This window comes from Cavia porcellus, unplaced genomic scaffold (genome assembly GCF_034190915.1).
Source record: "Cavia porcellus strain 051 isolate PalLab524CR breed Dunkin Hartley unplaced genomic scaffold, mCavPor4.1 scaffold_6, whole genome shotgun sequence".
Classification (NCBI taxonomy): domain Eukaryota; kingdom Metazoa; phylum Chordata; class Mammalia; order Rodentia; family Caviidae; genus Cavia; species Cavia porcellus.
In genome coordinates, this window is record NW_026947489.1 from 35,823,893 (window position 1) to 35,837,140 (window position 13,248).

The 13,248-nt window shown below is 36.7% G+C and overlaps 1 protein-coding gene and 1 pseudogene across 8 annotated transcripts in view; one reads left to right on the forward strand and one right to left on the reverse strand.

Moving 5' to 3' along the window:
- Positions 1 to 13,248, reverse strand: part of Fmn1 (formin 1) — a 400,542-nt gene that overhangs the window by 44,687 nt on the left and 342,607 nt on the right. For all 8 annotated transcript variants that reach the window (XM_063250323.1, XM_063250322.1, XM_063250324.1 and 5 more), the window contains one exon: positions 1,029 to 1,080. In XM_063250323.1, the coding sequence (XP_063106393.1) occupies positions 1,029 to 1,080 (52 nt within the window). The remainder of the gene's footprint in view (positions 1 to 1,028; positions 1,081 to 13,248) is intronic.
- LOC134476218 (metaxin-2-like) lies at positions 11,071 to 12,221 on the forward strand (annotated as a pseudogene).

Consider the following 13,248-nt stretch of genomic DNA (forward strand, 5'->3'; position numbering starts at 1 on the left):
ATATCACTGTGATATGAAGTGTTTAGGGCTTCTGGGAAAATAAGCAGATGGGGAATACTGGGTCCATCGGGACCTCGAATTCTAGACTTTTGAGGAATCTCTATACTGATTTCCACAGTGGTTGCACCAGTCTACACTTCCACCAACACTGAGGAAGAGTTCTTTCTCCCACATGTTTGCCAGCAGTAGTTATTGGTTAATTTCTTGATGACAGTCATTCTTTCTGGGGTGATACGGAACCTCAGTATTGTTTTAATTTGCCTTTCCCAAATGACTAATGATGTTGAACATTTTTTCATATATGTATTTGCTACTTGTGTCTCTTCATATGAGTAAGTGTATATGCATCTCAGATGCCCATTTTTAGGTTGGATCTTTGAACTTTCGGTGCCTGATTTTTTTCAATCCTTTATATGTTCTAGATAGAAGTTCTTTGTCTGAAGGGTAACTGGTTATAATTTTCTCCTATTTTGTGGGTTTTTCACTCTGTTAGTAATTTCTTTTGTTTTGCAAAAGCTTTTTAATAAGCTGAAATCCCATTTGTTGATTCTTTGTAGTATCCCCTTGCGGTCTGGGGTTTGTTCATGAAGTCATTTGATTGAGACTGTATTAAATCTGTATAACAGTTCTGGGTGTAAGGCTATTTTTACTATACTGGTTCTTCCTATCCATGAGCAAGGGATATCTTTCTATTTTCTGAGATCCTCTTTCAACACATGAGGCCAAAAAAAATGTCTATTCAAATGTCATGAAAATTAAATAAACAAATTCTACATGGCTTTACCACTTACATGAGGTACCTAGAGTAATCAAAATCACAGAAATAGAAGGGGAAGCGGTGACTGCCAAGCTGGGGAGAGGAGGGACAAACAGTTTGTGCTTAATGGGTAGAGAGTTTCAGCTGAAGGAGATGAAAAAGTTCTGGAGCTGGGTGGCTGGTTGCAAGCAATGGCAACAGAAGAATACTAAACAGTGACAATAAATAGAATATACAGTCAAAGAACTGAATTCAAATCAGAACTATTTACCTCTTCTGTGCATTCTCTAAGTGACTTTCTTCCATTTTATGCTCCTTTTTGGCTGCAAAAGAAAAATAACTCTGATTAAAACTATTTTCTTCCACTATATCCACTCTACGTAATGTTATCACTTAATTACACTCATTAATTATTATAATAAGTCTGAACACAGGGGTTTGCAAGTTTCTATTACAGGTCTTAGAGATAGCACTCAATCGATTACAACCAGCAAACGGCTTTCTTGAAAACAGCTCCAGCTGTGATGTTTCCTTTGGGACAGTTCTGAGTGTAAAAGGGGACAATGTTTGTAATTATACCTGGACAAACATATAAACTGAAACAATGCTGGGCAGACTGGCAGATGTGGTCAGTGAGCTACAGCCACCTTATAAGCCTCATCATGTAAACATCACATTCTCCCTTGCTCTAAAATGTAATAAATCCAGCAGTGCTTATGGTAGCTCTTCTGGAGAATTCATGAGAATGTTTGCAAACTTAGTCTCACACTCCAAATCCTTTAGCAGTCTAGGGAAGTCTCTGTTCTCCTCTCTGAGAACAATGTTTTTAAACATGTTGAAAAGACTCCATAAGTTTAGTAAGAAAAATCAATGATGCTGAGATATAATTGTGAATCTACACATTAAGAATTCATTTTCTGTAAGGGTTATTTAATAAGGAAGTTTCTTTTTAGGGTGGCTCTTGTAAATACATTTTCTCAATTGGAAGATCATATGATAGTATATGAAAATAACATTTTTGGGGGGCTGGGGATTTAGCTCAGCGGCATAAGCGCCTGCCTTGCAAGCAGGCGGTCGTTAGTTCGATCCCTGGTACCGATAAAAATGAAAAAAAAAAAAAAAAAAAAAAGAAAATAACATTTTTTAAATGTCTGGAAAAATCAGCAAATAGTAATATTAACTAAAATTTAATATCCTTTAGTTTACAATTATATGTATATAAAGTAAATGAACAAAGATAATCAATCATATCTTGAAATTCTATTGTGATACTCTATGAAAGATATTAAAGCAATTTAGAATAGCAATTGAAAAACCCTGGTTCTGCCATTTACTACTTTTGTGGCAAAAGGCAAGTTACTCATGACCAAACGCTTAGCTATGACCTCTGTCCCGTAAGAACAGTCACAGTGACTATTAGCAAATAGTGGTGATAAAGACTGAATGAGCTAATCCATGTAGAGAGCTTAGTGTCTAATGTGATCAATACACAACATGGCAGGCGCTAGAGGTGGCTCCCGATCATCATCTCCATCATGGATGTAAGTTTTATGAGGGTGCTCCCCTACTCCAAACTTTCGATGGATTTTCAGTACTTTCATGTAACATCTGGAGCCTTCACAGTGCTGCAGAAGGCCCTGCACGTCTGCTCCCTGGCTTCCTGGAGGCACCACTTCTTTCGGATGTTCATTTCTATCCAGCCCTGAGCTACCTGGTAGCAGTGGCTCCATTACATTGACCATTTGCATCTGTGGATCTCTGCAGTTCCTGCTCCTCCCCATGGAGCACAGACCATTACTCAAGTGCTCCCTACTTGTTCCTCATCATCCCTTGCCATCCCTCCTCTTCCCCACAACACGCTCACACTCTCAACTCTCTTGCTTTACGTTTTCTCCCCTATCACCTTTACCTACCTGACACACTATTCCTTCACACAGCAACAACTTACATTATACAATGAACTATTATATAGCAATTTAATGTAAGCTCTGAGAGCAGTAACTCAATTTGTCTTGCTTTCTGCTATAATCCTAAGTGTAAAACTTATGTATATAAGTAATTTCAGCATTTGTATCCTAAGTGTAAAACTTATGTATATAAGTAATTTCAGCAATTTTAGAAGTGCATATTTAAGATTTACTTAAAAGACAAGAGTTTTCTCAAACCTAAGACTTTATGTTTGGAATATGAACATAAGCTAAAGATTGCACACTACTGTATCATCTCTAAATGCAGCAAATTTCAATAATTAATGTTCAAATGATTTGGCTCTGATGAATACATAATTTGAGATAAGGTTAGGTCATACATATGTAGGTCCATCTCTTGCCCTATGTCACCATCCCAAACCCCTCCCTCCATGCTCCTAGCAGAACTCTCTGTGACTAAATCTGGTTCACTTAGCCAATCAGATACTGAGATGTAACTCTCTCTCTTATAAGCTACCAAGTCCCCCAAAATGTGAACCTAGTGATTTGTTCTTATCCAGTGGTTTTAAACGATGTGCATGGCTAAACAGGGGAAGAAATTCCTGCGAGGCTTGCGTGGCCTTCCTGGAGGACCTCTGCTTTTCTCCGTCATCAGATGGTTTCTAACTGGCTGCTTTCATGCTCTGCTAAGTAGACTGTGGCCACACCGTCACTGCATATGAGTTAGTGACATGAAATACCATATTCAGACTGAGTTAGACAGCAGATAAGGCTTCAAGGGCTCTATGAATATGGTGATTTGGATACAACAATGTCCAAATGCCAAAAAGGGTATTACTAAGAGGCAATTAATACTGCTGAACCTCTGAGGGTTTAGGAAAGAGAGCCTTAAGGAAAATGAGAAGAACTTAGACTAGGATCTCAATTTTTCCTAGGTAAAAGACCTATAGAAAGCCTTACTTCCCCTGGTGTGACTTAAGACACTTCACCACCCTAAAATATTTCTCCTTCATCAATGTGTGAAATTTCCATCCATATCACTGTGTGTTGTAAATATTTTAAAAACCAAATTCAAATATATTAGAAGAGCCACAAATTCTAATATCATCAATAAATAAGGTAATTGAGAGCCAAGTGTAAACACCTCACTGTTCTCAGTGGGGACTGGTAGGGGAAGAGGAAGCGCTCCATTTAAAAGAACAAGTAGTTGGCCTTATTACCATGTCTTCTAACTTTGTAGTGGAAAGTTAGAAAAAGATCAATGGGTAGTCCCAATTTTTAAAACATGCTCTGTGGTACTCTGAAAGACAAGGAAGGCATTCCGGGTGGTCATATCTGAGTTTAGCTTGGTAACTGACATCATGAAATGCCGAAGTTTGTTCTTGTAGTCCCTGTGTCAGGCTCTACTCTAGATGCTTGGGGCCGCCAGTGAAGAAAGCAGAAAAAGGTCTTTGTATAATTTTCATTCCAGTTAAAGCTGACAGCTAAACCCAAGAAAGCAAGGTCCCTTGGAAGGAACTTCTGATAAGGGACAGAAGGAAAAACCTACAGCATAAATGGACACCTACAAAAGGAGCCGCTGGTACTGGATTAGGTATATTGAAACAGCCAGAACCACTGGTATGAGGCTCAAAAGAGGAGAGATAATACTTAAAGACAGTCTATGCTGAACAAAAACTGTCCTTATCCTTCAACTTTGAGTAGCAGTGGTCGTGAAGTAATCTACAGAATTCACTTAATCTTCTACAAAACCACATGGGTACTAGTATTTAGGTGCTTTGTTTTTCAGAATAAATCATGGTACTACTACCAGTTAGGGTGGGAGGAGGTACTGTCAGGCAGCATTAGGGCGGGTGAGGAGATAACAGGTACCTATACCTTGCTCTTCTCTCTCCTAAGAGGTTGTCACCTTGCCTGCAATACGTTATATATATGCAACACTTCCAAATCAAAGGATTAGAGTAGCTGCTTAAAATAATCCCTCAGCTTTCAAGACAATGAAAGTAATAAAAACACATCAGAATACTTATAATGAGAAACTTCACTTAACATAATTCTATCTTGCGAACTTCTTTATCAAGGATATATGTACACTGTGACTTCTGGATGTCTGTGGAGAGCCTGAGGAATGTTTGCTTCCCGAGCTATAATTTTTCTATCATTGTTAGAAATGTATATTACTTAAACTTTCATTTTCTCTATTAAAGACCAATATTCATTTTTCATAAATCTATGTCACTAAGAGAAAGCAATATGGCATTGTCATGGTTTATGTCTGTGGCCCCCAGACCTCATGAGTTTGCATTGTGCATTTGTGATGGTTCATTGTCTAGTGCTTGTTGATGGTGTCAGTGCTACACCCACATGGAGGTGGAGCCAGGATGTGATGCAATGACAGGAAGAAGGTGTGTCTTGCTCTTTGGCTGGTTCCTGCTTGCTGTTTGCAGCCACCATGAACTGCGGCCCAGCCATGCCCGCCTGCCTTGGAGCCAACTGAGTGTGGACTGAAACCTCCAAAAACTGTAAGAAATAAACCTTTTCTTTCCCAACTTGGGCTTCAGGTATTTTATCTCAGCAACGAGTAAAAAGTAACTAAGACAGGCATCTCATAACATTTCTGTTTGTTTGTTTGCTTATTTATTTCAAAGACATTTGTATGGATTTTATTTCATGTTGTCTTTACAGAGTAAAAGACATCTCTGTTCTAGTGTAAATCTTTAATGCCTTGGAATTTTGTTTATTTTTTCATTTGATGGTCTTTATATTATCAGGAAGTTGCCCCACTGGAAAATGTTTGAAAAGTTTCTAAGTACTACAAGTGAAGCAAAAATGACTCTTTCTGCTCAGTAATTCTAGGCTCAGAGAATGCACATTAGGACTCAAGATAGCTATGTACCATGTCTGAAGGCCATGTCTGTTACTTAATGTTGTGCACAACTCACATGCACTCTCCATTGTAAAATGGAGATACTGTTACTTATCTTTTACAGAGCCACACATGTTATATGAAATGAGCATCCAAAGTGTTTGGTGGACTCTAAATCTCTGCAGTTAGATCTCTGATGCTCAATGTCATGTTGGATCCCTGGGGGTTCAAATTTCCAACTGCTTGGAATTAGCAGGTATGGCAAAGTTAAACGTAATGGAGTGGAGTGCAGTAGAGTGGAGAGAGCTTGGGCTTCACCTCAGGGAGACCTGGCTTGAATTTTTGTTCTATTACTTATTAATTTCATGTCAGACAGACCTACATTGAGTTTCTGTTCTGTAACTTATTCATTGGATGACACTATGGAAGTTACCTACCCCCAAGGTACCTTACCCATGAAAATGGGAATACACTTACTTTTAAGAAGGCTGTGACTATGAGTCATGATGCACACCTAAGATTGACCTATTTTTAGCACATCATGAGTGCTCTGCAAATGGCAGCACTTACTATTGATTAGCTAGAGCAAATGCTAATACAGCATACCTCGGAGACAACATGGTTGGGTTCCAGACCATGCAATAAAGCAAATATTGCAATAAAATGAGCCATATGAACTTTTTCATTTCCCCACATATAAAAGTTACAGCTACACTACATTGTAGTCTATTAAGTGTATAAGAGCAGTGTAAAAAATGTGCACTATATATATATATATATATATATCTTAATTTAAAGATACTTTATTGATAAAAATGCTAACAATCATTTAGCCTTTAGTGAGTCCTAAATCTTTTAACCAGGGCTTTGCTCTGGATTAGGCAGAAGAGAATGCTGTGGTTGTTTGGATCTTCATTCTTGACCTCTAAAACTTTCTCCATATCGGCAATAAGACTGCTTCTCTGTCTTATCACTTGGGTGATTGGTGGAGTACCATTTTCAATTTCATTCAAATATTTTTCCTTTTCAGTCAAAACATGGCTAATTATCCAATGGGAGAATTCTAGAATTCCACCTATTTTGGCTTTGACATGCTTTCCTCACTACATTAATCATTTGAGGTGAGAGTCACTTATTTTCACTAGAACACTTAGAGGCCACTGTACGGTTGTTAATTAGCAATATTTTTAGGGACTAGCAATATTTAGGAATAGCAGTAATTAACACTGCTTAGGTAGTAGAGAGACCTAAGTAATATTGAAGGATGAGAGAGTACCAGGTGCATCTTGACATGTGCTATTTCAGATTGAAATGTTTTCAGAGACACAGATGACATTCACTCTGGAGTTTCATTTGTCATACAGTGAATTTTAAAAACATACTAAGTATTTCCTGGGTTAAATTTGGAAAAAGAAAAGTTTTCTTTATAAATAAGATTGTATTGGCAGAAAATTTTAAGATCAGGATCATTCATAATTTAAATATATCCACACTCTGAACTTTTTAAGAGGAGATCATTCACACAGCAAAAGTGGCTGAACAAGGTCACTGTTCCGAGAAAGTGAGAGTTTTATAATTAACTCATATTTATGGACAGCCCTCTAAGAGGTAACAAATTGTAAATTGAGGGCAAAGGATACAGTTTGGAAAACTTTCTAGTATTCTTTGTACAGGCTATTATGCTTTAACACACCATGGTTTATGGACCTGATGTGGTTGGTATAAACCAACAGGACTCACAATAAAGAAGCTGTTTTTACTATGGTTTACAAATAGAGGAGCTGAGTGATGCTAAAGAGGAAACAAAGGAACCATTCTTTATATCACATGGTGGACATAGAGGTCACTTTCATTTCTCAGAAAATTGCCCAATCGTGTGCCTTTAAAGACTAGAACACTTTTCACCAGCAAGGGCAACAGCACTCTGGAAAGAGGGATTTAAAAAAAAAAAAAACATATCTGAGAAAGAAAAGATATGGCTTATATGGCAACATTAAGTTATGGAGGTCTTATTTTTTTCTCTTGGCATGTCTGTCCATGGAAGATATATAATATCTACTCTTCTGGCTTATTAGTTTTTCTAGTCATGGTTAAATTGGACAAATGATCACTTCTGGTCTGTCACAGAGTTTTCATTTGCAAACATCCAGCTGGATGGTAAAGGCAACAGTAAAGGGCACAAGAGACCATGTGTGAATTTTCAGTTTACAATGGAAGAGACTGTGTAATGACATGAAATCAAAGTTCCTAGTATATTCGCATACTTTAATTTGCATATCACTGGCCTAAGGCCAGTACACTAGAAAACTCAGACTTTTAATGAAAGTAACAAGTAAGAGACAATGTACTAAAAGTTTTAAGAGGTCTTTAGAGTCATGAAATCAAAGAGATTTTATAGCAGAGAAAATGGAAGTCCAGCTTGATTAAGTGACTTTCCTGGGTCACGCTAATAGAGGCAGGGTCCAGGTTTTTGACTCATAATGTAATATGCTTTCCAATGTCCCTGCAGCTAAAGGAAGTCTTAAAGAAACACTATCTAGTCTAAACGTCCAGGCTGATGTTTCTGCCTAGATCTTCTTTGAGTTCACCCTGACTTTCCCGAGCTCATCTTTTTCATTATTTTTATCCGTCTTTTTCTGTTGTACTTCATGACTGAATTTGGATACTTTTATAGGCATCAAAGACAAGTAAACATAAATTTGGCTCCTGGGAATTTTCTCAACCAGGTTGCTTCCTCTGATCACACAATAAAAACAATGCTTTACACTGCTATTTTCTCCTCCTCCTTCTAGACCTTTCTAGATTCTTAGAACAAAACATTCAATATATACAATGCCAGACCTAGGACACCGAGTTTCCTTCCCTCACAAAAGTTTGAAAATGGTCATTCTTGATGCAAACCATACTTAGAATAGATTTATGATCTTTAGACATTTATATTTTATACTTTTAAAGCTATGTATGATAATGTTTAAAAACCTCATAGACTATCTTATTGGTATAATACTTTGAATTAGAAAGCACTATAAAATGTTCCTGGTTATGTACAATGAAAAGAACTATATTCTTTTCTATTAAATGTTCATCAGATTTTGCATCTAGCCTGTGCTCTACAGTAAAATTGCAAAACTGAATGTTTTATCAAGTCACAATTTTAGGAGGAAACCCTACCTTGGTACAACTGGAATCTAAGTGAAGCAGATTTTATCCACACTTCGTAAGTCAACTCACTGTAAGACATTATAACTTTTTTCCCCTTGTATACCTTCATATCAGAATAAGTCTTTCCCCACTAGTTAAGTTTTCCTGCCATTCACAGTACTGGCAAAACCATTATCCTTTAACTTTTGTGAAGAATACTACTCATTTTTCTCAAAAGAAACCATTTTATTAGTTGCTAATGTTCTCGTAATATTTCCCTTTGTCAAGTAACCAACTGTACATGGCAATTTCTTGTCTTTAGGTCGATACAGATACAATTACTTGAGAAAACTAGCAGGGCAGTATAACCTTCACCTAGCTCTAATCTAGTCTAACCATCTAACTTTATAGCAGAGAAAATGGAAGTCCAGCTTGATGAAGTGACTTTCCTGGGTCACGCTAATAGTGGCAGGGTCCAGGTTTTTGACTCATAATGTAATATGCTTTCCCATGTCCCTGCCACTTCCCAGGGGGCAGCTTTTTCTCCAGAATTCTCAAATGCTAAGGTGATACCTTGGGGTTGTACTGTACTGCACATTTGGCATAGAAGTACATGCCCTAGAAAGAAAGTTCCAAGATGGAATTTCAGCTGTCACTCTAAGTTTCCTGACTCTTGATGGGTTAAAGCAGATCATCAGGGTAAATGCTCTAGAATGACCTGGTGAGAAGCGAATTTGACATTAATGGGAGGCCAGTGGTTATGTTCTCAAAGTCTGAAATACCATCTTAAGACCATACCTAAGCATACCTTTCATTGATAAGTATTAACAAGTGACATCTATCTTCTTTAAAGATGTTGCTTCTTAGTTACTTACACCTAAATAAGTACACATCTAAATAAGTGTATTTGTAAAGTATGACTTTTCATTTAGAGAATAATTATATGCAACTCCTGTTTCCTTATAACACCTACCTTGCTCCTAGCCACCTCATTCCCAAAGAGAGGGGTCAGATCTCCTATAGTGCTTTATAAAATTGTTGGACGTTACATGGAATAATGAATTCTGTAGCTTCAGGGAATGGTGACCATTTAGAAAATACAAGATATTGCAAAGAAGCCAGATTTTTCAAAGAAGGATACTCTCATATTGTTTCATCAAAACTTTTGTGAAGTTTCAGAAGCCTAGGGATTTAGAGTCACAAAGTTCTAACAACCATTGGTGATAAATTATAGATATACTAGTATTGGAAAAAAGTCTCCTTTTCAAACCATTCTGTCCTATGTTTGTATTAGAACTCATCTGAAGGTGTACAATCCTGGAAGGCATGGAATGTGTTTAGTTGTTATTGTTGCTGTTTTAAATTTGTATTCAAACACTTAGCACTTAAGACTATGAACCTAGTATTTGTAAGTCAGCAACTTGTTTCATTCATTAAGAATGACTACAGATGAAGCTGCTAATTTGAATTTGCAGCAGGTTCATAAGCTAAGTGGTAACATGCCACAAGTTCATTTTTCTCTCTAAAGTGGTATTCTCAAAAGTAACAATTTAATTTATTTGCTTTTATAGCTTAGCATTTTAGTACTTGGTATTCAATAGATCTAAAGAAAGGGTCTCCTTCATCAAATTGAAAAAAACCTTTCCTAATGACTTTTTAAAAAATTTCCCATCACCAGTTCTGATAACTGTGATGTTATTTAGGGGTATCATTTGATTCTTCACACCTTACCTTGTCCACTTGCACACTAGCTAAAATGCAACCTAACTCTGAAGCTATCCAATAATGAAGGAGTTAAGCTGGTACAAATCTTTTACGCTACAATGTACAAGTAAATTAAATAGACAATTGGATAAACACTGGATTTTCTAATAAGAGAATGATATACTACACTACATCCTCTTGCACCACACGGCCACAGCTAAGGACGTGCAGTGTAGTCAGCCTGCCGACTGATCAGCTGCTCTGCAGTAACGGAATGAAACTGAGCAGGGTGCTTATATTGGGGCTGAGGGGACTGACTCCGGCCAACACTGACTGAAGGCTCAGTGTGTGCTGAGCTTTCCCACCTTTCACTTAAACCTTTCAAGTCACATATAAGGTAGGCAACATATTGTGAATAACAGTGTAGCCAAAGCTTCTAAATGCTCCATTACTTTCTAACTATGGGCTTTGCATAAGCTGTTTAACTTGGCTCAGACTCAGATGCCTAACTTTTGAATGAAGTAATAATAAGCCCTACTGTAGACAGTTGTAATAACGAACAGGTATGTTTGTCAGGTGCTCAGTCATTGCATCTAGTGCAATCACTCAATAAATGTCAATAGTTATAATCACTATTACCAGTACCTCTACAGTTCTTTGTCATACAGTAACATTTTTTTGTCCAAGTTTTCTTGGATTCCTGTGAGACTTGTTCGAGTGACCGAGTATTTTATTTTTCCTTAATAATATGTATATCCCTAGAAGAAAGTTGCCAAGTCTTTTTTTTTTTTTTTCTTTTTTTTGTAAATTTTGCTGACAGTGCAGCTTCTTTTGTTGTTCAGGTGTTTTTGCAAATGTCTAATGTCTAATCCGCCTGTCAAAATGCAGAATGTGTGTCTTCATCTGGTAAAGTATCTTTTATTCATGTGGGAAATCAAACAGTTTCACAACTTGGTCCTATATTCAGTTCTTTAAAATCAAGGGCCATTGTTGTAGTGGTGGGTTGGACCAGACCACAAAGCAGAAATGAAGGCTTATGTGGAATTAGTCAATATGCTGCTGACTGCAAAGTTTATCTTCAGTGGTATGATGAAGTTACAGGGCAGGCAGATTGCTCATGCTAGGCATGGATCTCCTGACTCTTGGCCTCTGAATCATATTTTGGCCTATCAGAAACAGTAGGAAGTCAGCAAAAGATGAAAGCTCTGGGATGGGGAAACAAGACTTTAGACCAGGTTCTAGATGTTGACCAGGGATGTCAAGCTCTTTCTCAAAGACTGGAAACAACCATATTTCTTCAAAAGTGGCCTAATGATTTTGGTGCATTGGTATTTGGCCATCTGTACACCATTCTACCACGCAATTGACCAAAGATAATCTTCTGAGAAGGTGAAAAGCTACAGCAAGCTCTTAACTTTCTGCAGAAGAGTTAAACATCCCTATTTTGAAAACTGGTAAAGGGAAGTTGTCTTAGAGTTACACGTTAACTGAATTATTACTTTTAAAAATCTAATTTTTGGAAATATATGCTACCTGAATGATTTACTAGATACTGGTGTTAGAACTTTAAAATCAAGAACACTTTTAAACCTCAAAATAAATTATATATAATATGTGTTGTAAATTACATATATCCTATATATTATAAATTATGTATCATAGTTCTTCATACTATTGTTTATGCATTATTTCATTTGATATATTATACTCTGTATCTTGAAATTTTTCTTTATAAGCACATCAAATAAAGCTCAAATTGCAAAAAAAAAAAAATTTATGTTAGAATATAAGTCACAGAGGTACTATATAACCATAAAATATTCTACTAAAATATCAGAAGGTAATATATCAAATATCACAGTTGCTACTTCTGCCTGTCCAGTTGAGATAGTTTCTGTCCTTCACTGTTTTTAATTGCTTTTTGATGAAAAAGCTTGACTTAGTATAATCAGATGCTGTCTGGATGCAGCTGCAGTACACATTGAGAATGACTTTCCTAAGGTCACACAGCCAGTTTGGGGTAAAAAAAAAAAAGAACAAAGGTGTCCTTCAGTCCAGTGTAGATTTCACTACATCACACTGGTGCTCGTCATAGCTTCTGGCTTAAAACTATAAAACTGTTATGTCATTATAAATGAGAAAGAGAAAAGTAAGACTTGAAAAATAAGCATTTGCACAAGTTAAATTTACATGGGTGTTACCCACATTGAAGTCCTTTATATCTTATACATGAACATAAATATGACATTCTATAATCTTTATAAAGCAACCATTCCACATATTTTTTATGAATTGTCCAGAAATAGATCCAGCATAAAGAATGCTTTTAATCACATCGTGAAGAGTACACTTCAGCTAAAAGTTTGTTTTCAGATATGGAGACATTAACTTCAACTTAAAACTGACCTTAATGGAAAACTAAGAGAAAATAAAATGTCACTTTTACACATGAGATAAAATATACTATGTCATTCCTACCTTCCCAGAGGAGACTTCTTTATCTCAGTTTATTCACACTAAGCATTGGACTATTTCGTAGTTTAAGGCATCTGCTAAATGTAGCACTCTCTCTAGAGAAGTGAATGTTCACATGTTCAGCCACAGAAGTGAGTGGACCAACAGAAGGTCTCATAAGTAATCATGGAGCAACCACTGATGGCTGCAAGTCAGTTTTCTTATGGGATCTTGATAAAGGCCCAGTATACTAATTCACTGAAACTGAAATATATCTGATTTCCCCCCATACTTGCTATTGCTTTGACTATCAAAATACATTTTAATTTACTTTTTTTAGCCAAAGGATTTGATGTAGTAGGGAACTGATATGAATTACATGAAGTTATGTGAATTAC